The 23,824-nt window shown below is 38.8% G+C and overlaps 2 protein-coding genes across 4 annotated transcripts; both read right to left on the reverse strand.

The window, feature by feature from the left end:
* Positions 1–78: 78 nt before the first annotated feature.
* setdb1a (SET domain bifurcated histone lysine methyltransferase 1a) lies at positions 79–10,480 on the reverse strand. 3 transcript variants are annotated; one of them, XR_009786123.1, is made up of 10 exons: positions 10,243–10,480; positions 9,054–9,228; positions 8,285–8,586; positions 7,358–8,161; positions 7,073–7,237; positions 5,612–5,807; positions 5,466–5,539; positions 2,078–2,268; positions 614–784; positions 79–461 (listed from the first exon to the last, which is right to left on the reverse strand). XR_009786123.1 is itself a non-coding variant. In XM_061760328.1 (9 exons), the coding sequence occupies exons 2-9, from the start codon at positions 9,221–9,223 to the stop codon at positions 680–682; spliced, it is 2,007 nt and encodes a 668-aa protein (XP_061616312.1). In that variant the 5' UTR covers positions 9,224–9,228; positions 10,243–10,480; the 3' UTR covers positions 551–679. The 3 variants fall into 3 exon arrangements, 2 of the variants coding, with proteins under 2 accessions (XP_061616312.1, XP_061616313.1); XM_061760328.1 differs by lacking the exon at positions 79–461 and having other exon boundaries at positions 551–784; XM_061760329.1 differs by lacking the exons at positions 79–461; positions 10,243–10,480 and adding an exon at positions 10,078–10,225 and having other exon boundaries at positions 551–784.
* Positions 10,481–11,038: 558 nt separating this feature from the next.
* Positions 11,039–23,618, reverse strand: LOC133470799 (histone-lysine N-methyltransferase SETDB1-B-like). Its single transcript, XM_061759635.1, has 8 exons — positions 23,363–23,618; positions 21,978–22,064; positions 21,538–21,827; positions 19,271–19,438; positions 17,203–17,404; positions 15,964–16,037; positions 12,548–12,738; positions 11,039–12,453 (listed from the first exon to the last, which is right to left on the reverse strand). Exons 5-8 carry the CDS (start codon positions 17,376–17,378, stop codon positions 12,349–12,351), a joined length of 546 nt encoding a protein of 181 aa, XP_061615619.1. The 5' UTR covers positions 17,379–17,404; positions 19,271–19,438; positions 21,538–21,827; positions 21,978–22,064; positions 23,363–23,618; the 3' UTR covers positions 11,039–12,348.
* Positions 23,619–23,824: the final 206 nt, after the last annotated feature.

The raw sequence follows: 23,824 nt of genomic DNA on the forward strand, positions 1-23,824 counted from the left end.
CACCATCTATGACTTCCCAATCATGTCTAATTTCTCAAAATACACCACCTGATTTACCGGAAGGTGTAGTTTAACAATAGCGTCTTGTAAGATTTAAGACTAAATACTTTGGCTCCCCTGAAAGTCATCCACTAGTTAAGAGTGGATGTACTAAGTGTCAGCAAAGCTCCAGGACTGGTGTAATAAAGTATGTAGTTCATATCCAAACTGCAGGTTTCCACTTTGGAGTAATCCTCCTGGATGAGGAGGGGTGGGGGGAAAAAAAAACCAAAACAAAAAACAGCGAGGTCAAGTGAATATGGAGGTTGCTCCAGCACGTTTTTTGTTTCTCTCGGCTAGGAACTGTCCAATGATCAGGGCATTGTGAGCAGGGGTGAAGAGTTGTCTGCCTCAACTCTTGCCTCTTGCACACTGACCAAGGCAAATGCCGCTGGATCGCTTTGTAGACGAGCTGGCCCACGCTGAAGAGGAAAAGCCGCAGTATTTGACCATATGTTCAGGTGTACCTAATGGATCAACTTGTCTTTTGTGTCAAATTAGGCATGACAAAAACTAAGAAATGTTTTTTATTCTTAATAAAACAATACAAGAAATTGCTATTAAAATAGTTTACCTTTCAGCTACTTCTGAAATGACTGACCAAAAACTGATGATGGCTGTGATTGGACACAGCGGAAATTCAGGTCACATGGCTTCCATTGTCCAAAAACATGAAGTCCTTCATTTTAGCCATGTATTCCAAGCGCCACGAGCCCCTGTAGATCCATTCCTTACGTTGACTTCCCTAAAATTGACAAAACGAACACAAACATTTGATTTCCTCAAATAATACATGTTTAAACAGTGAAACCCCTATATATATTCGCAGATTGGACTTCACAAATGTGCAAAAAAATGCCCAAACCTAAATTGATTGCTTCAGTTACTGGTTTGGTCCATAACATGCCAGAAAATGAGCTAAAAACTGTTTTCCAAATGAAAAGATGTTTGCAAATGTCTTATTTCAATGAAACACAGATATAATCAGTCTGCTTTATTATAATAAATATAACTATTAATATGTATTGTTAAGAGGCTGAAAGTCTGAGGGTTTGAACAATTCTAAGGTCTCTAATCTATTAACCGATTATCAAAAGTGGTTATAAAGTCATCGTTGCACCTCTATATGGCACGCATTAAAACACTTGCAAATTCTAAATTTGTGACTCTTTCTCCTTCAATTATTTTCCTTGAATACAATTTCTCTCCATAAATATGTTTAGTTGTATGGGTGTGGTTTTCGAAGAGAGAAGGACAAAGAAAAAAATGCAAAGCGTATATAACATAGGGATAGGATCCATAAGTAGACTTTACAAAGGAAAGCTGTCAAAACGATGTTAAGCTAGCAACATTAAAGTAACCAACATAACACTTCTGGTTTTGCTCTCATATTGAAATTCAAAATTACACCACTTCTGGTTGCGGACTGACGCTACCTTGACGATCGTCACACAGCGCAAATCACGTAAATCAAAACTCCTCAAACAACATTATACAAATGCATATACAAAATAAAAGAAAATCTATAACGTTTAAGGCACTTAAATCATAAAGATTAACATATTGCCTTAAACGATAAATTAGTTTGTGGCCATGACTACAGTCTCACTGCAGACAACTGATCAAACTGGCACACAGCATGAATCGGAGTAAACACAGTTGGGAAAGCATGCGCGGATTTGAGGGCGCACAGCGTTTGTTTGAGAGAGCCGTGCGCCCTCTTGCCCCTCATACTGTATTACTTTGGTGCGATCTTGTGGCATATTGGTGTCAAGGAACTACGGTGAAGTGAATTGAGGAGTTTCATTTCGCCCAAAATTGTGCTTTCCTGCCGTCTTGTGCCATCTTGGTGTCAAGGAATTATGTCGCAGTGAGTTGAAGAGTTTCATGTAAACAAAAACACTGCTTTGCCACCATTATGTGGCATCTATAGCCAATTACAAAGCAATTTGAGTGGACAAATACTTGTGGATCTTCCCTATTCGCAGCAGGGCTCGGATTCCTGTAAGAAGAAAAGCAATATTGTGATTATACTGACCACAAAGAGGACCTGCATCAGGCTACAGTCGACCAGCAGGACCACACAGATTTGCTGAACTCCATCAAGCTCCACATTTAGGCTTTGTCCATTTTTGCACTGGGCGAGGGGAGGGTAAGGCCAGACCTTTATATATTCCTTCACAAAATCCCGATGAGAAGTGTTGGTTATGTCATCCATAGGGTCCTCCACTGTCACAGAACAAGAATGAGTCAGGGAAAGCTACTCTGAATGAATGCACGCATACATGTACACAAGTACAATATACATACACACATCATTAGCTTAATAACATAATTGCATTATATACAATGGGGCAAAAAAAGTATTTAGTCAGCCACCAATTGTGCAAGTTCTCCCGCTTAAAAAGATGAGAGAGGCCTGTAATTTTCATCATAGGTATACCTCACCTGTGAGAGATCAAATGAGGGAACAACAAAAAAACAGAAAATCTCATTGTCTGCTTTTTGAAGAATTTATTAGCACATTATGGTCAAAAAGGAGTATTTGGTCAATAACAAAAGTTCATCTCAATACTTTGTTATATAGCCTTTTATAATAATTGCTGCCACAGTTGATTTCTTCACACCAAGCTGCTTACCTATTGGAGAATCAGTCTTCCCAGCCTGGTGCAGGTCTACAATTTTGACCAAATACTTATTTTCCATCATAATTTGCTAATAAATTCTACAAAAATCAGACAATTTTCAGTATTTTTCTTTTTATTTTGTCTCTCATAGGTGAGGTATACCTATGATGAAAATAACAGACCTTTCTCATCTTTTTAAGTGGGAGAACTTGCACAATTGCTGGCTGAGTAAAAACCTTTTTTCCCCACTGCATATATGTGTGGGTTCTAACAAAACGTGCTCTGTCCTGAGTTGTTTAACACATCTAGATGTAAATACTATGAAATAGAAGCTGGAATTCTGAACTTTTGTCTCATATTCATCTTTTGATCTGAAACCCAAACGTCTTCAGTATACAACAAAAACAAAGGAATTGACCTTGCCGTTCCAGTACTTTGAGGGGACTGAATAGATACACACACATAAATACATACATACATAAATATATATGCAGACCCTTTCCAAAATAATCTGAATATCGTGGAAAGATTTATTTCCATAATTCATTCAAAAAGTTCAACATTTATAGATTATAGATTCAGGGTTGTATTATGATTTTTAGTATCATAATACAACCCCAATTCCAATTAAGTTGGGCCGTTGTGTTAAACATAAATAAAAAGACTACAATGATTTGCAAATCATGTTCAACCTATATTTAATTTAATACACTACAAAGACAAGCTATTTAATGTTCAAATTGATAAAATTGATTGTTTTAGCAAATAATCATTAACTTGGAATTTTATGGCTGCAACACGTTCCAAAAAAGCAGATGGCAAAAAAGACTGAGAAAGTTGAGGAATGCTCATCAAACACCTGTTTGGAACATCCCACGGCTGAACAGGCTCATTGGGAACAGGTGGGTGCCATGATTGGGTAGAAAAGGAGCTTCCCTGAATTGCTCAGTCATTCACAAGCAAAGATGGGGCGAGGTTCACCTCTTTGTGAGCAAGTGCGTGAGAAAATAGTCGAACAGTTTAAGGACAGTGTTCCTCAACGTACAATTGCAAGGAATTTAGGGATTTCATCATCTACGGTCCATAATATCAGCAAAAGGTTCAGAGAATCTGGAGAAATCACTGCATGTAAGCGGCAAGGCCGTAAACCAACATTGAATGCCCGTGACCTTCCATCCCTCAGGCGGCAATGCATCAAAAACCGACATCAATATGTAAAGGATATCACCACATGGGCTCAGGAACACTTCAGAAAACCAATGTCAGTCAATACAGTTCGGCGCTACATCCGTAAGTGCAACTTCAAACTCCATTGTGCAAAGCAAAAGCCATTTATCAACAACACCCAGAAACGCCGCCGGCTTCTCTGGGCCCGAGCTCATCTAAGATGGACTGATGCAAAGTGGAAAAGTGTTCTGTGGTCCGACGAGTTCATTTCAAATTGTTTTTGGAAATTGTGGACGTCGTATCCTCCGGGCCACAGAGGAAAAGAACCATCCGGACTGTTATGGACGCAAAGTTCAAAAGCCAGTATCTGTGATGGTATGGGGCGGTGTTAGTGCCAATGGCATGGGTAACTTACACATCTGTAAAGGCACCATTAATGCTGAGAGGGTACATACAGGTTTTGGAGAAACATATGCTGCCATCCAAGCAACGTCTTTTCATACCTGCTTATTTCAGCAAGACAATGCCAAACCACATTCTGCACGTGTTACAACAGCGTGGCTTCGTAGTAAAAGAGTGCGGATACTAGACTGACCTGCCTGCAGTCTAGACCTGTCTCCCATTGAAAATGTGTGGCGCATTATGAAGCGTAAAATACGACGACGGAGACCCCGGACTGTTGAACAGCTGAAGCTGTACATCAAGTGAGAATGGAAAAGAATTCCACCTACAAAGCTTCAACAATTAGTTACATTTATTGAACGTTGTTAAAAGAAAAGGTGATGTAACACAGTGGTAAACATGACCCTGTTCCAGCTTTTTGGGAACGTGTTGCAGCCATAAAATTCTAAGATAATGATTATTTGCTAAAAACAAGTTTATCAGTTTGAACATTAAATATCTTGTCTTTGTAGTATATTCAATTAAATATAGGTTGAACATGATTTGCAAATCATTGTATTCTGTTTTTATTTATGTTTAACACAACGTCCCTACTTCATTGGAATTGGGGTTGTATATACACAAACACACACACACACACACACACAGCAACACAGCATTCTTTCTCCCAACCCTGATCTGACTCACACACATACACACACATATATACGTATATATACATATATATACATATATATACACACGTATATATACACACGTATATATATATATACACGTATATATATATACACATGTATATACACATATATATATACACACATATATACACACACATATACACACACGTGTATATAATATATATATATTATACACACACATATAGATATATGTATATATATTACACACACACACAACATATACATAAACGTACACATATACATAAAATCCTTACACTCTGACCTTTAAACAAACCAACAGTCAGCCCTCAACATGTTGAAAAATATAAGTAGTATTAGAACTTAGTTTATGTACAGTGTTTATGAGTGCTTAAAATGAAAGCAAATTCTAAACAATATATAAACCTTTGATCAAGGTAAACACTTTCTGTAAAGTACGCCCTAGTGTTAGTATTATTCTTCATGGGGCAGTTTAAGTTTTAAAATGGCCACGTCTTCCAACGTTGCCCCTCATATAAATGCTCTGCGCTCATAGAAAAAGGCCCAAACTTACAAGGTATGCACACCAGGTGAAGATGAGGCAGTCCGACGTACACTGGTGTCTGATCGTCAATAAAGACCAGAAACCTAAACAACACGTTGAATCAGAAGTTGTTTATAGTTCTTCAAAAGATTATGCACACGATGTATTTAGCATACCTCTGTTGGTTCTTTCTGCTTGGAAGCTCTGCCACAATGCCTGGCCGGAAAACTTCATCTTCGCTGCGGCCGACCACCACTCGAGCGCCGACGTACAAGTACTCCAGCTTGGATGTGACGCGAAAGGCGATGTGGTGTGAGGAGATGAGGCACTTGGTGTCGTTGTCAAACTGGATCTTATATTTGAGCCTATCATCTACAGGAAAAAAAGAAGCACACTTTCATTTTGTGACAGCCTGGCCTCCAGGGTAAACCCAATTCCCAGAGAACGTCAAATTCTGATTTTGAGGGATGAAGAAGGGGTCCTTTCGGGCCTTTTAGGCCTGTGGGACTTGGAGAAAGCCGAGGGAATGTAGCTTTGGTGGTCGCTGAGGCAGACATTTGGGCATAAGAGGAATTTGAGGAGGTCTGCTCCACCATCTGTTAGCTGAGGAGGGGGAAGTAGTGCACAAGGGCTGCAGCTCTCAAATATTTTTAGAATGGAATATTCTACCTATATCCCATGGCTGAATCGAATAATGAGATAAAGATTGATTTTCCATTGTTATTAGACAAACAAAATTGCATTTGAGGTGCAAGTATCGTTGTCCACTTCCATCCTCAAGTTACAAAACCTATCAGTGACTTTGAGTGTTAGTGGCTTTAAAAAGTGGGGCTTTGCTCGGTGAGTGACGTGGGAGACGGCGAATGAGAGTGTAGAGCTGGCTGTCTTGAGCTCGGGTTAGCTGGTAACGGTTTGCTAGCCTGTGTGTTGAGTGATTGGGCGTCATGTACGAATGTGCTTATTTTGTTACCGTTTGTTCAATAAAACCATCTGAACCATTTTGTTTTTTGATAAGAACAAATAGTAATCCATCCATCCATCCATCCATCCAACCGTTCTCAACACCGCTCATCCTGGTTAGGGTTGCGGTGCGCTGGAGCCTATCCCAGCGGACTCCGGGCAAAAGGCAAACTATAACACCGTGAACCGGTCGCCCGTCAGTCGCAGGGTACATGTAGACACGGACGACCATTCACACCGTCACTGAGTCGGAACGGAACCCACGCTGCCCGCAGCAAAGTCAGGCGAGTGTACCACTACACCATCAGTGACCTACAAATAGTCCTCTATGAAGTAAAACTTTATATTAAAAAAAAATAAATAAATAAATAAATAAATAAATCACATAAATGGAGTGTAAAGCATTAAACAGTCTGTGGTTCACGATGTAATGCTGCATCCAATTCAGTGTGCTGCGCTTTCTGGCTAATACATGTATAATACACTCATGCAAACAAAAAGAATAGACTTCTTCTTCTACTGTACTACGACGCAGTAAATTGGTGTAAAATTACTCTCTTTTTTTTTTGTTGCACAGGATGAATAATAAATGCCTGTGAGTATTGTTATATTGAAATATAAATATTATATATTTGAACCCATTACTTGTACAAAACCAGAACATAAATTCTCCTTACCCATTTTGATAATTCCCACCACTTTCCCTGGCAGCCAACACATGGATTTCATCTTGGCCAAGACCTTCAGATTGACTTCGATCTTAGTTTTGGGCACTTTAGTGGGCACCTTACAGGATCCCTCTGGTGACTGGCAGCATGTTGATATTACGCACACAGTTTCTACTGTAAGTGCAATGGAAATTCAAACGCTCATTAAATGACACAAGACATAAAAACAGCAACTCTGACCACAAGTGTACCGGAATGAGATGGGTGGGTGGTGCGTTGAATTTTGGCCCTTACCTTTTCTGTTGTCTGGGACGGGTTCCAGTGTCTCGCTTACAGTGTCCTTTTCTGTTGAGTTTGTTTTGCACAAGGATATTTGTGAATCCACCAACTTAGTGTTGCTCACAATAGCACTTTCTGTTGACTTTGGTTTACATGAGGATTTTTGTTTATTCAGTGTCTTAGTTTTGCTCCCAGTGTCATTTTCTGTTGACTTTGATTTCCGAGCGGATTTTTGTGTATCCACCGATTTAGTTTTGCTCCCAGTGTCATTGTCTTTCGATTTTGAGTTACAGGAGGATTTTTGCATATCCACTGTCTTAGTGTTGCTCACGGTGTCCTTCGTTATTGGGCTTGTTTTACATGAGGATTTTTTGGCAACCTTTGTCTTCGTGTCCACTGATGATTGTGATGTTTGCCTCGCGTGACTCTTCACAGGCCATTTAACGTTGAAACGTCGTCTTTTGTTTGGTGACGGCGCCACTGAATAATCGGAATCATTTGTGCTGTCATTCAACTCAGAGTCACTGTTTGATGAGCGCTCCACTACATAATCTGAATCGTTTATTCTGTGATCTGACTGAGATTCAACAAGGCTTGAGTGCTCATCGTTACTGCTGCAATCTTCAGGACTTTGCCGACGTGAAGCCTGAAGTTCGCATTCAGGAAGTCTGGTCAAGACAACCTTTGCCTGTCTCGTTAAAGAGACTTTAACAAGGCCGTCACTGTCATTTAAGTTGCCGTTTGGTATAGGAGTGCAACGTCTTGATGGACTACCACAAACGTCTACTTCAGAATCACATGGCGATGAAGGGGAGATCCCTGCAAATAGAAAAAGGACATCATGAACACAAATGAATTGAACAATTCTATTGGTCTGAGCCAAACTAAAGTAGCTTGCTTGGTGGAAATATTGGCTTTGGATGAATTCATTTACTAATTTACCAGCACTTGATGACTTGATTTTGGTGGCATGGTTTTCGTGATGACTTGATTTCGAGGGCATCTGCATTTTGATTACATCTTCCTCATCATGACGACTTGATTTTGATGACAGCCTCATTTCGATGACATCCTCCTCATCATGACTCGATTCCGATGAGATCATTTCAATGACATCCTCCTCGTCACGATGACTTGATTTGGATGACATCCTCGTTTCGATGACATCCTCATCATCATCTGTGTCTTCCCAACCCAGAAAAGCGTACTGCTCCTTCACGATGGCTTCATACGCTGCCACAGAGCTGCAAGACACCAACGTACCGAAGGGAGAAAGGAGGAAGAAATGAAAACCAAAGTACCTCTCATATACAAGAAGAGAGAAATAATTTGATCTACGGTGCCGTGAAAAAGTCTTGGACCCCTTCTCAAATTCGTATGTTTTTACATAGTTTCCCCACTTTAATGTTTAAGATTATCAAACAAGTAAATATCAGAAAGAGATAACCCAAGTAAACATAAAATGCTTTTTTTTTTTTTTTTTAAAAGGTGACGCTATTTATTAAGGGAAAAATACTATTCAAAGCTATCTGGCCCTGTGTGAAAAAGTAATGGCTCCCCTTGTTATATTGTGAATTAACAGTGGCTATGCTGTTTGGAAAAGGGCGCACCATTGAAAGGATAATTTTACAACTTTTCCAGGTTTTGAAAATGACCGCTGCTCCAATTCATAAGTCAAAGAATAATTGTACATGCGTCACGTCACACTCACTTGCTGAGTTCCAGGAGTCGGTCAGCTTGTTTCTTCCACTTTTCCAGAAGAGGCTGCAAAAGATTGCATTGCTCCAGCACATCAGGGGGGATCACGCCCATATTTTGTACAGTCTCCGAAATCCAACTCTGGAGGTCTTCTTGGGTCATCGCCATCTCATTCCCCTCCATAATCACTGAAATATGCAAAGAGACAGATTTTAGTTGAGCGCAGGCGTGATTGCAAGCAAGGATTTGGAACTAAAAGTGATGTCACAATATTCACGATATCGTTGTGGTCTTGCATCGGTACAAAATAATGCACCGTTGTGCTTAAAATTTTGTTTTGGGACGGCAATGTGAAGCCACGCCGCTTCGTGAGAATGCTTTGCAAAGTGGAGGAAAAGAAACTATGTAGCAGTCCCATGATTATCGTATTGATTTTGATTTGGCTGTTTCTGAACCAGCGTTGCCTTTCAGAGTGTTACTGAATTTCTGGTTTCACTTGTGTTTTTTCACTCAATTAATAATACATAATCACTGTTAATAGACAGTATGCTATTTCTAATGTTTTAAATTTTAAAAAATAATAATAAATCTGACAATGAATACTGTCAAATTCGTGAACAGACAATTTCTCAATGGAAAGTTTTGTTATTGTGAGCGTAGCATGATTATTGCTGTTGCAATAATAGCACTTTAGAGGTACAGTATACGAATGTAAACATTGGATGTCTTTTTTTCCACACAAACCTGTGGGAAAACGTACAGAAACTACTAAAGTCTATCGAGAAGGACTCGGCTAGCAAAGGGGGGGGGGGAAACGGTAAGCCAAGTTTCTGTTTCAGGTCCGGTTTGTATGTCGAGGTCGTTTTCAGTTGATCAGAGAGGGATCCAAGAAGACGAGTTTGGGCAAGCCTTAAAGGTTTCATCCACCCTATTTTGTCTTGTGATAGACGAGTGACCGCAACATAAGCATCACGACACAAAATGTGTGTAAAATTAAATCATTATTATTGTATTGCGAGGGTTAAAACTCAACAAACCTGAAAATGGCGGTCGGCAATAAGAACGCAAAGGCCCAGATACACCCACCCGTAGGTACGTTTTTTGGTCCCAATTTGTCGCTTGTGGATACGATGTTCATGTATGGTGCCATGCGTTTCACGTGCAGTAACGATATAAAAACGAAACACGAAAACCAGCCTCACCTTGGACGTTTTTCCATCCCCGGAAAAACTACACGCAGTGATGCATGATGGGTCGTCGTCTTCTTCATTCAACATTCAAGCCACGGCTGCCCCCCCGTGGTCATATGTACGAACGACATGCCTTTTTGTGATCCATTATGCATTATTGGACCCAATCAGGGAAGATTCAACAAGCAGACGTTTTGGTTATCAAGGTTATTTAGATGTTGAGCCACATGGAGTAGTAAAAATATCAAAAATGGATCTTGAAATATTGGCTCCTAGGATCATTGGGACACACAAACAAAGGTTCAACATGATTTGCAAATCATTGTATTGTTATTTATTTATGTTTAACACAACGTCCCAACTTCATTGGAATTGGGGTTGTATAAACAAAAAAACTTTCACAACTACGGGCAATTTAGTGTTTCAATTAACCTACCATGCATCTTTTTGAATGTGGGAGGAAACCGGAGTACCCGGAGAAAACCCACGCAGAGACGGGGAGAACATGCAAACTCCAAACAGGTGAGGCCGGATTTGAAGCCAGCTACTCAGAACTGTGAGGAAGATGTGCTAACCAGTTGGTTACCGTGCCTCCTGAAACAAAAAATGAAAATCTTTCAAATTTTAGGGGTGCGGGGATGCAATTTAGGGGGTCCTTGAGCACCTCCAAAAACAGTCTAGAAACACCTATGGACCAAATCATGGAACATTTGGTCGTGATAAAAAAAAAAAAAAAGTATTTTTGACATACATTTGGTATTGCTACTCCCCCCCCCCCCAGAAAAGGCAATTTCTACATTTTCTACAATGACTTTCAGTTTGTTTTATTAGGATATTGTAAATGCTGCAACATACAAGAAATAATAGCATTGATGGATAAAGGAACAAGAACTGCATACAATTCAATTTAAACAGTTTTTGAACAAAATTCTAACATGTAGCAACTAAAAACATCATGAAATACTTTAAATACAGAAGAACCTTGGTTTACGAATTTGATCTGTTCTGACTTTGTTCACGAATCAAAACATTAGCAAACTAAGATAATGTTGCAATTCGCTATCTGCGAAATGTAACGACAAAACAGGTCAGCGAACCTCCTGTGTATGAAACTGAACTTGCTAAAATTGTGTTTTCTTTATGGCTGGTGTCTTAGGGTAAATACATAGTTATTTACACAAATATGATTTATGTAAACACGCACAAAGCCTGCAGATGTTTAAAAGTTCTTATGGCGTTTTGTCAGTCCTCTTCCCCATTCATCCGAGCGAAGAGTAAGTGCTTCGACCTGTTTCACCGAATGCGGAAATAGGTTGCGCATATACCGGATTAATTCGTTCCAGCACCAGAACCAAGTTAGAAATTATTTTTTTTATAGCTGTGTGGATAAAAATAGATACTGTAGGATATAAAAATAAGGAAATACCTTCACTATACTGATGCCCATTTCGAGGAAATAAACAGCTGCAATTAACGACGCATGATGGAGCCAATGTTTACATGGCATGAGGAAAACCACAATTGAGCCTCTGCAGCCATCCCAAGACAGTTATAAATAGAGCTTGAACAGGTAATTTTTCTGTAAAAATGTCATTGGTAAACCACAATGTTCATCAACCTGGTAATTCGTAAACCGAGGTTCCACTGTATAACATTTTATCAATAAGAATGCACAACAGAGAACATTAGTCTTTGTCTTCAGGTGAACCTCTGTACTTTAAAAAAAAAATTAAAAAATCATAAAAAAAAAAAACTTCGGAAGATGCATTAACCTCTATTGTTACTGGGTTTCCTCAGTTGCATTAAATATAATGCACATGGTTGCCTAAAACACAGCTGCTCTGGAATGACTATATACACAATTTACAGCTTTCCAGAAAAACAAACCCTAAACACTGACAAAAATCTTTCAATAGTTGTTTAAATTGAAATATAGCAATCCACCCAGTAATTCACCAAGCACATTTGTACAATTCACTGGAGAGAAATCTAACTCAAACAAATAAAAAGTCAGCCAATTACGGTTCAAAAAAAAAAAAAAAAAAAAAAAAAGGTATTTTCCAGAGATATTCAAAGTCAGGTCGTAGTTACAATGACAGACTTGTAACTGGAGCCAGATCACTGTTCACCTGCTTCAGCTTCTCGTCTCCTCAGTTCCAAAAACCTCGGCATATGCGACAGTCGTAAGGAGCCACGGTGAATCCACTCTTTGTGCTGATTACACTGAGGGCATGACAAAATAACCAGTGTCATCCAAACCAATCGGGCAAAGGAGTATGAGTATTAGACAAATGGACAAGTAAAAGGTGCGACGAACCTCCGAAACCACCATTATCAAGCTGCAGTCGACCATCTCCACTTTGCACCTCTGCTGGACTCCATTAAACTCCACGGAGGCATTTTGACCAGGCTTGTACTGAGTTAAATGAGGGTAAGGCCAGTCCCTTATGTACTGCTTCATAAAACGTTTGTGAGTGTCGTCCTGAATGTCATCTGTGGGGTCTGGTACTGATGGGAGACAAAGGTAGCATTGTAATTGCCACACAGTTATGCAGGTTAAAACCAAATGCAGTTTGAAGACCACGACAGAAGTCTCCCGTATTTTCACGACTATAAGGTGCACGTAAAAGTCTTACATTTGATCCAAAATGGACAGGGCGCCTTACAATGCCTTATGTGTGCACTGAGTTCCAACATCTATAAATGTTGTGTGATGAGCGCTCCGCTTGATTTTTTTTTTTTTTTTTTTTGACCGCTTGACTGACTGGGAGCCTTTCCTGCCGACACGTTTGCTTATACAGAGGAAAAGCAGACGTGGCTGAGGACAGCATGCAGGGGGAAGGGTGCGTGACGGAGGACGCTAAAGCCACGCCCCCAGTAGGTATTATAGTGCCGGGGTGTGCATTGCGCAAAACAACATCGGTTTGGCTAAGGACCCCCGAAAATGGCACCTACGAAGAGACACGCTTACGAAGCACAGTATAAACTGCAAGCTATCAGTTACGCGGAGGAACATGGGAATCGAGCAGCCGCGAGAGAATACAAGATCAACGAATCCATGGTTCGCAAGTGGAGGAAGCAGGAAAATGAGCTTCGCCAAGTCAAGAAGACGAAGCTGAGTTTCCGCGGAAACAAGGCGAGGTGGCCTTTACTAAGACTAGGAGGCAGCGCCGAGCGAGTTGCGCCACAATTTGTGAACGGATTGTGGATGCTTGGGCAGACACGTTAGTCTGCTTGGACTGTTGTTCGAGCTTTCGTAAAAGCCGGCATCATTTCTGAGGAGCCGCACGGCAACGAGACTTACTCGAACCTGCCGTGTTTGTTGGAGAACTTGCCCAGCTGTTCATTTCGGATACAGAACATGAGGACTTGGATGGATTTGTGGATTAGGATTGATCAAAAAAATAACGAGTACATTGTTAAATACGTCAATAAAGTAGAACCGAACTCAGTTTTGCTCCCGCTGCCTTATTAAAAACATTGTTTTAGCGTGCATGCATGCTACCGTATGTTTTACCATGCCTGCGCCCAATAATACGGTGCGCCTTATGTACGTGTTAAATACAGAAATAGACCCCGTAACTGAGACTGCGTCTTTTAATACGGTGCGCCTTGTGGTCGTGAAAATACGGTACAAGAAACCCTGGAGTGGAAAACGTCACAATCTAATGAGATCTGTATATAGAGGTATTTTAGAGTAGGGTTGTCAAACGTACGGCTCACGGGCCCAAACTAGTCTGTGAGGGGGTTTAATTCAGCCCACAGGATACATTTGAAAGTTATTGAAGTTGATTTCATTTTAAGTACAATACTATATTTTTCAGTTCCAAACACCTCTGATGTAAAGTTTTGTGTCTTTAAATACAATCACTGTGATCAGGTAATATGCACATGTAGATGATAAACTGAAGCAATTATTTTTAAAGAAATATTTGAGGTTGTTTTGTAAAATAAAATAAAAAAAGGTTATCTAAAAATATTTTCCTAATATACTTGTGTGGATCAAATGAATCCTGAGACGGCCCCTGAGACGAGAATCTCTAAGGAAGGAAGCATCCAATGAGGAGGAGCTTCATGAAAGTTCATGGCAGACTGCAACCGCGGCAGATGAATTGGATAAAGTTAAGATTTATTCAACACATCTCTGCAGATTATTGACAAGAGATACCGCTAACTAGCAGCTAAACTAACATGCTTGCTTAGTAGAAGTAGATGTTGCCAGCCAGCGTGGATTTACGCATTTTACAGCACCGTCTAAAAACAGACCTCGGCCACAATGCGGCGAGGGATCCTGGTCAAAGTAAGCCATTTCAACTAAAAGGGAGTGTTTTTCCTTTTTCCGGAAAGATAAACTGTTGCTAAAACGCACCCAGCCAAAATGCATCATGTGTCCTTTGTGGTGTTCTGCAACCCCAAAAAAACTTTAACCAGGACTTAACCATGGGGCTATAGATACGTAGTTTTCAAATAATTAAATTGGATTTTTCATTTGTTGGGCAATGACATCTTTATTTTAAAATAATACAAGGAAGAATGATTCCATTGTGATTCGCTATTCTCTCATTACTCTCAATCCGAATAGCAATTGGGGATTTAGACGGCAAGCTCTATGATATAACAATCTGGGCTGGTCCGTGTGTGTTATTTGATAGGTTACAATTTACTGGAACATCAATGCTAATCTTATTAGCATGTCCAACCAGGTCCCTCTGTTGGTCACTTATTAATATTACAGTTGATCAACTGCATATCAATACACTAATATTGTGCAGGACCCTTTGATGTGACTATTGCACACACATACATTGCAATGACTGATGCGCCAACGATATATTGTGCATCCCTACACACTATTATAAAGCAGTAACACACTAAATGAACATGGTAACTGTTTATTACACATTAACTTTAGCTAAGTAGGGGAAAAGGGAGGATGGCTACAGCTCCGCATCAGTGGCGGTTCTAGACCAATTTTACTCAGGATGCCGGTCTCGGGCAAGGAGTTTTGCCAGCCACCTTTTCAATTATTCATTCATTCATCTTCCGTTCCGCTTCTCCTCACTAGGGTCGCGGGCGTGCTGGAGCCTATAAAAGCTATCTTCGGGCGAGAGGTGGGGTACACCCTGAACTGGCTGCCAGTCAATCGCACCTTTTCGATTATCGGTTTAAAAAAAATATATATATTTTTTAAATGTGTATATGTGTGTATATATATATATATATATATATAATAAAAAATAAAAAAACTTTAATTTCCATCCCTTTGTTTAAAAAAATCTGAACATTTCAAATTGATAGGGCAGAAAATGCACAAACAGAAATTTATTATGATTAAAGAGTTATCGGTTTGGTCCTTAACATCTGTCGGAAAATCAGCAAAAAATGTTGATCGTTATTTTCCGAAGTACAAGAGGATGTTTGCAAATTTCTCATTTTGCTAAAACACAAAGATAATCATAAATATTTTCTGTTGAGAGGCCAATATTCCAAGGATTTAGACAATTTTAAGTTAAACAAGGTCTCTAAATGATTAATCGATAATAAAAAAATCTATTAATTTGACAATCAATTAGTTGTCGATTAATAGTTGCACCTCTAATGACATTACAGCCGATCATATAAATTTGCATAAAAATGCAAAATATCGGCCGATGCGTAAAGTGAGTTTTCTATGTAGTTATGTGATTGAAGTCAGGTGTTATAGTAAGTACTGTATGAAACTGTCAAACTTACATGGTCTGCACACCAGGTAAAATAATGTTAAGCCAACATAGACAGGTCTGTGGTTATCCAAGAACACCAAAAACCTGAAAATGGAATCAAAATTTTGGTCATTTAAAAATGTGATTTTTCCAAATAAAAACAACTACTTGAAGCACTCCACGCTTTAACACTCAAACTTGAGTTTCAAATCAAAACACTGCATCTAAAATGTACCTCATTGTAACTGCCTCCCCTTTAGACCCATTTCTATTCATATTTCTGTATTTATAATCTGTATGCGTTTGTTTCCGCCAGAGGCTGTGTTGATCGGGTTGGGATTTAAATGGCGCACATTTTGGTGTACATGTACTCAGATTGACAGACATTTAACGCTGCAGAAAGTTTAATTAGCAGGCAGTTATGTGTTGGTTTAGCAAAACTTGTAGAAATCATGTAATTATGAATTTGTATAGTGGAAAGTAGTAATATAAGTAAGTTGGATTTTTTGCCGTAATTGATTTTCACTACGGATCATCTTGTAATGTAATATTTTCTGCATGTTTAGTTTCACAGTGCCAAGTAAATAAAAAGGACTTTTTGGCACCCGTCGAGCTTTTCTGCTTTCTTCGTTCGGACCAAGAGCAGCTACACACATGATTTTATTCAATTACTAGTCAGAGGGCTACGGGTTGATTCATTTACAAATGTATCACATTTTCCAATATTTTTTTTTTCGTACTGTGTGACTGCTTACACAATTTTGAACTGTACTTGAAATTACAAATATTTCCAAGATTAACTAAATTGAAAACATTTACTTCCAATATGTATTCATTGTGCTAGTGAGAGGAGTGAAGAAGAGAAGCTGTGTGCACCTTTGGCTGTACACCAAGACACGAGTGACGGATATACATTTCATGTCACAATCATATCTGTTTTAGTTAGTATGACTGTTCCCAGTTCCCAGTATGTTCCCATGATGAGCGTGTATGGACTACATTACATTTTGGCATGGTGGAGAAAAAAAATACTATTACAATTGTGGATGGTATGATATGGCACAGCCATATCACTCACTTGCACTACATGTGCCACATTTACTGTGGCGTGGGCACTGCACTTCCATGTTCTAACAGTATTTTTTACTAACCAATTAGAGTATTAAGTTAGAATAATTGCATCATGAAGAATGGAAATTAGCAGATAATCACCAACATAACTGGAACTTGTGAAAATTCTTTTTTACATGCTCCTTACACACACACACACCTTAGGCGGTTCTTTCTGGTGGGGAGCTCTGCCAAGATACCAGCTCGGAACCGAGTCGTGTCATCCTGACAGTTGACCACCACACGTGCACCGACGTACACCTGCTCCAGCCTGGGTGTGACTTCAAAAGCGATGTGGTGTCCTGACACCAGGCTCCTTCCCTTTTCGTCAAACATAATTTTGTACTTTAATCGTCCATCTTCTATAATGACAAAAAAAAAAAAACAATAACACAATCAGTGATATACCGTGAAAAATAATTTGCCCTTTCCACACTTCAGAATTTTTTTTACTGTGAAGAAAATTTGCCCCTTCTCGATTTCTGAGGGTTGTTTTGCACATTTATTGCACTTAAATGTTTTGAATCATCCAGTTAATTTTAATACCTCAAGGACACCTACCAAGTCAATACAAAGTTCAGTTTCTAAATTAAAATGTTATTTATTAAGGTGAAAAAAAAATCTAAAACTAACTGGCCCTATGTGGAAAAAGTAATTGGCTCCCTTGTTAAACTGTGATTAACCAGTTTTTGGAACGTTTGGAAAGAGTTCAGCCAGGCCTGTTTACTGCCAGATTTGTTGAATCAAGACCTCGCTTAAATATGCCCTGTCAGACAAAGTAGACTCCAAGATCAAATAGAAAACAATTCAAAGAAATTAAAAAGCAAATGAGAAACAAGGGATTTGAAATCACGGTGGAAAAGGTTACAAAGCCATTTCCAAAGCTTTGAGACATCAGCAAATCACAGTCAGAATCATTATCCATGAATGAAATAAACTGGGAACAGTGATAAACTTTGTCAGGAGTGGTCAGCCAACCAAATTGACTCAAGTGTAACGACGACACATCCAGGTCACACAAGAACCCGGAACGACATCTGAAGAACTGCAGGCCTCACTGGCCTCAGTTAAGGAGAGTGTTCATGACTCAGTCATAAGACACTGGGCAAAAATGGCATCTATGGAAGAGTTCCAGGGCAAACATAGGGATCTTTTGACATTTGCCAAGAAACATCTTGATGAGCCCAAGACCAAAAACATCATGTCAACAGTGGAACATGGGGGGGGGAGTGTGATGGTCTTGAGTTGCTTGAATTATTTTTCAGGACCTGGACAACTTCCTGTGATAAATGGAACAATGAAATGTGCGGTCTACCACAAAACGCTGCAAGAGATCATCAGGCCATCAGTTCATGCCTTCAAAGTCAAGCGCTCTTCGTTATTGGAGCAGGACGACGACTCGAAACATACCAGCAAGATCACCTCTAAATGCTTTAAAAAATGTGTTGAAGCCTAAGTCTGGACTTAAATCGACTGATGCTCTGGTCTTAAACGAGGAGCTCATGCTTAAAAACCCTACAGTAATTAGGTTAAAGGAGCATATACGTTTTCCACATAGGTTTGGATTTTTCCCCCCCTAAATAAAAATAAATCATTCAGAAACTAGATCTATTTGCTTTTGTTATCCCTGTGAGATAAAATTGGTTCGATGATCTTAGACATCTAAGTGTGATAAATATACAAAAAAACTGAAACAGGGTAGGGGTAATTACTTTTTCAAAGCACTGTATATTACATATTTCACACAAAGATTTTGACAACAGATAATACTTGAAATAGCTCCTATTTTAATTGAAGCAATAAAGGGACTGCTGTGTGTTGGCGACATTTATTTCAGAGGAAGCACTTATTTTCTTACCATTTGTACAGAAAAAACATTTCTAGTATTTCTGTGGAGGTTGATCCTAGATAAGGCTCTTGTTTTTTTAAAAAGGGAATTATTTGTTTTTCTATCATTAAAAAGGGGAAAGAAAATAAGTTTCTCCTAAGTTCTAACCCTTAATTACTATGAAATGAACATTGCACATGTAATTACAGCATGTGGAATAAACAAAAAGGTGAAAAATGCTTTTTCAAAGGTGATTTAAAAATAATAATAAAAACTCAACTTGACTTCAATAAAAATGTTTCCCAATTTAATTACAAGGGGAAATGTCGCAGCGTGAGAGCAGTTGGTACCCATAGAGTATATCATTACCTTTCAAAAGTAAGTTCTAAATTATTCCCACCTTTAGTAACAACCTCCACAATCTGCCCCCGTTGCCACCTCAAGTTCTTCTTCCTGGCCAGCACGGTCGAGCCCACGCTGATTTCCTCCTCGGGGAGGTCAGGGCGCGTCTTACTTGTTTCTTGAGGCACGTAGGCAAATGCTGATGAATCAATTATGGGGGTGTGGTCTGTAAAAACAGGGGTTAGCACAAAATGTGAATAGCTGTCCATCGATGTCCTATACCCCTTATTATGTTCAGAGATGGAGCCTATCCCAGCTGACTTCAAGCGAAAGGGATTCTGAATCGTGGACTGGTCGCCAGTTAATCACAAGGCACACAGAGAAACAACTATTCACACTCCCATTTACACCATCAGCCAGTGGGAACTGCTATGAAAATCAGGTGAATTAACCACAAAGCCGTCAGTTACCTAAACACGAACACGATAACGCCATTGAGATACAGAGCCCAAAAGAAAAAGGTTTTACACCGTGTGGAACCATTTTTGTCTCCTAATCAATATGTGATGAATGTGTTTCAAATTTAGTGTAAGTAAAACCATTTTCTAAGCGGTGACCAGCTCTCTCTCATTTGGCACGTCAAGTTCGCTGTAAGCTTGGCTATGCGTGTTCCGTGGCATTCCGTGACACCCGCAGCCGTCGTCGGCTAACATTTAGGATTCTTTCATGTCGTTCTAAGCTCTGCATTACTAGTAAAGTATTGCTTCATGTTATGCCATTGTGTAATTTGTGTAGCTATGTGCTTCCTCGAGGTGTCTTCATTTGAGTTTAGTCAGCTGGTCTATAAGCGAATAAACGCAACCATGAACCTGTACTGTATTATGTAACATGCTAAAATGCTAGCTGCTCAAGGTGCGCAACACATACTGTTTATGCCTTTCTTAATGCTTTGTTTTTTTATCCTTACAGAAATTGCAAAGTTTAAACTGAAATTTATTCATATTTGTGTTTTATTTGTACTTGCCTCACTGAAACTGTTTAGAGACAAGAAAATAGTTTGCTGCTCAATATGAAGTTAAGAAAAAAAAGTGATCTAAAAAAGGATTAAGTGAAATGGCTGATTTTTTTTTCTTGTGTATTCAGAATTGCTCTTTAACCAAGCAAAAATTAAAACTATATTTTATTTAAATAATAATAACAACAACAAAAATCTAACATCTGAACACTTGATAACTCGAAAAAGTTTTTAGTAGGCTACTCGAGAACAGCTATAAAAAATTATTTTGTATTGCAATAAATGGTACACAATTTTTTTGGGGAGTATTTCTAACCCTGTCCGTTGTAGGCAGGTGTTGGTAGGATATGAAGTAGGCTTGACACGATCAGGATTTTTTTGAATCACTTGTTCCTTTAACTGTAAATACTTGTGTACTTAATTGCTCGAAGAAATATATTTACAATAAATAACGTATCTTTGTTCAGCCATTTATGCCAGTGAGGCATAGTGACAGGCAGAACAAATGAATGGTCTTCTATTAGATGGCAGGAAGTAAATACAGTAATTAATGTATCCACTTTTTGTGACATGTTTGTTTGTTGGTGTGCCGTGAGATTTTTCAATTGTAAAATATGTGCCTTAAATTTCTTCGCACACACCAAAACTTCAGAGCATGATTCAACAGAACGCCTGCATGTTCGCTTACAACCGTTAGTGCTAGCACTAGCTTGTATCGTATTAAAAGTACGTGAACATACCTCAAGCAAGCCTTAAACGAACGTCCTCTCCCAAGCACCGGTGACAACCAACACACGTTTTCCCCCATTTTGTTCTTATAAACGCACGGCGCAATCCATTATTGTTGTCGTCGCCATGGTAACAAGTGTATCCGGTCGCGTTTGAGTTGACAAGATGAAGCCCAGTGATCGTAAAAAACGGGATGCGGTGGTATCGGAATACAAGATTTTATTGCAGTCGTGACATAGTGCAATCGTGAAACACCAAATTTGTCTTGTAGTCTGATCCACGCATTACATGTTGTCTGTCTCAGAAGTGTTGTCTGTCTCACACCGCCGACATGTTTTTAAAAAAAATAACTTTATTGGTAGTCAGATATTTACAGCCCTACGTCAGAAAGACCCGCGACAAGATTAAAAATGAACTAGCTTTTGGATTCGAATATACTGTACACGACGGCGACGTGGAGTAAATGTCTTTTGCGGAGCCGATCAATCGGTGAATTATGACATTAAAGCCGCTCAGCATAAAATGCTAATTATCGGCCGATACCGATCAAATTGGTGTAAAGTCTAATAAGAAGTACTTACCAATATTGGTGACTTTTTTTTTTTTTTAGCTTTTGATCTCTTTGCTGATGGATTATCCGAATCACTGGATTCATCATGTTGATCCATATCAGAATCTGAACTACTGAGAGATTCATCTTCGCTGTAAAATTGCGGAGGCGTCGGTGGTCGAAGAGCGCTGATCTTATAATCAGGAAGCCTGACCAAAGACACCTCCAGTCTTTTTGATAATCCGTATTCCAAGCGTGTCCTTTTGCACGGAGATCCACTTGTGGAAGGTTCTGACTCACATTGGGATTCAGGCAAGTTTTCTTAAAATAAAAATAAAAATGAAAGGGAATATGATAAAAGCACACATACAAAATACCAGAATATTTGTAGACAAGTAAATTTAAATGGATTTTTCATAAACGATAGAACATTAAGATTGTTTTTCCATGAAAAATTCAACCACAACTTACCAAATTCAAACCTTCCCCTCTTTGCACTGGTCTCCTCAAACTGTGACATCGTCACCTCCAACTGATCATCCATCTCCATCATCTCCACTAAAACATACAGAATCCATCAGTCCATAAAGAAAGAAAACCCCACAATGCTCAGTATGAAAACTTAACAAATAAAATCAGGCACTGCTTATCAATTTTGGTCCAAGAGCATTATTTAAAAAACTAATTCATGAAACTGACCCGGACCAAAAATGATAGTACCGTTAACATATTTTGTTGTACAACCTTTTAAGCTAATCGCTGCTATTCAACAATTTCTTTCACAGAAAAGTTAAAGAAAAACTAAAAAAGTAAAGCACATTATTATCTGATTAAGGTGTCCGCAGCAGAGCCTGCACCAACTACGCACTTAATGTTGCTGCAGCTGGATAGTCTTTTTTTTTTTTACATGGTCTAATTATGTATGTTATTATTTTAGCATTAACAGTATATATTAATTAAGTATCTAATATAGATTTTTTGAGGTGCAACCACCAGTCAATTAATCAACAACGAATCGGGGATCATATTAATCGTCAACTGTCTTGATCATTTTCGATTAATCGATTAGATTAACTTTTTTAACCTAAAATTGTCTAAATCCTCGGAATTTCATCTTCTCAACTGTAAATATTCTCAGATTCCTGTAGTCCTGCATGACAGCTGACTTATTTTGTTTCATTGAAATAAGACATTTGCAAAAATCTGCTTTTATTTTGGGAAAAAAATGATCAACATTTTTGCTTAATTTCTGTTACACACCAAATCAGGAACTGATTCATTATCAATTTATGTGTGTATTTGTTTTTTTTTTTTGCATTGTCAATTTGAAAATTTTTTGTAATTTCAAAATGTTTTACATACAATATTTCTATATCTAAATCTCTCTCATATATATATATATATATATATATATATATATTTCTGTCCAAAGAACACACAACTTGTTACATTAACAAAACTATTGTGATTACATTTGTTTCGTTTGTATTACAAAGGCGTAAAAAGCCAAGAGCGGGAACAACGTCGTGCGTGAAAAAAGTACCACACAAAACCCCAAAATGGACAAAGCGACACATTTTTTTTTTTATAATACAGTAACAAGTACTGCACATTTCAAATGTATTTCAAGCCATGTTGCTAAAAATATCCTTACAAAAATAGGCTCAACCTTATTGTTTCTACTTACAGTAGCACTGTTAAAATTGCGAGGCTCATCATTGCACTCTTGTGGTAAAGTGACGACGAAAAGAAACAAAAATCCCACACTCCGCTGCTGAAACGCTTCGATTATGTTGTGACATGTCAACATGCATAAATGGATGCGTTAAGCAATGCGGTACATTTGACTAGCTTACCTGATTTAACGTTACACTCGTCTTCAGAATCGTTGGGCCTGCGAGTTTGTAGCGCAGATAGCATTGAGAGGTAGTTAGAGCTGAAATCAAAGCGTTCCCACCTCGACGACTACTGACTAATATAAATATCCACAAACCAACAAGATTTTGAGAAGCAATTTTTCTCCTTTTCCCTCTCCTTCGTTCTCCTCTTCTTCTTCTTCTTCTTCTTCGGCGTCTTCTTCGTCTTCTTCTTCTTTTTCAGTTTCTGTTGATTTAATGCCGCTTGGGAAACAACTTTAGTTGAGCATTTATCGCCACCTTGCGAAAAGGAGTGAGAAATGAAATGGCTTTTTTTCGATTATCAGATCCGTGGTTTTGTTTTTTTTTCTTTCTTTTTTTTGTTTTTTTTACATCAAATCACCACCTCGAAAAAAATACTGTCTCCAAGTGCCAGCATAATGATCAACATTAAAATACTGT

This window comes from Phyllopteryx taeniolatus, chromosome 21, assembly GCF_024500385.1.
Source record: "Phyllopteryx taeniolatus isolate TA_2022b chromosome 21, UOR_Ptae_1.2, whole genome shotgun sequence".
NCBI lineage: Eukaryota > Metazoa > Chordata > Actinopteri > Syngnathiformes > Syngnathidae > Phyllopteryx > Phyllopteryx taeniolatus.

Bases quoted from the DNA above. Each gene is read 5' to 3' on its own strand.
- LOC133470799 (XM_061759635.1), bottom strand. From the start codon at position 17,378: ATGTTTGACGAAAAGGGAAGGAGCCTGGTGTCAGGACACCACATCGCT. The intron at 16,038-17,202 runs GTGTGTGTGTGT...TTCCATTTTCAG, and splicing joins ACCAGAAAGAACCGCCTAAG to GTTTTTGGTGTTCTTGGATA. The intron at 12,454-12,547 runs GTTCGTCGCACC...TCATGCCCTCAG, and splicing joins TGATAATGGTGGTTTCGGAG to TGTAATCAGCACAAAGAGTG.
- setdb1a (XM_061760328.1), bottom strand. From the start codon at position 9,223: ATGGAGGGGAATGAGATGGCGATGACCCAAGAAGACCTCCAGAGTTGG. The intron at 8,162-8,284 runs GTAAATTAGTAA...TTCTATTTGCAG, and splicing joins AATCAAGTCATCAAGTGCTG to GGATCTCCCCTTCATCGCCA. The intron at 5,540-5,611 runs GTATGCTAAATA...CGTGTTGTTTAG, and splicing joins AGCAGAAAGAACCAACAGAG to GTTTCTGGTCTTTATTGACG.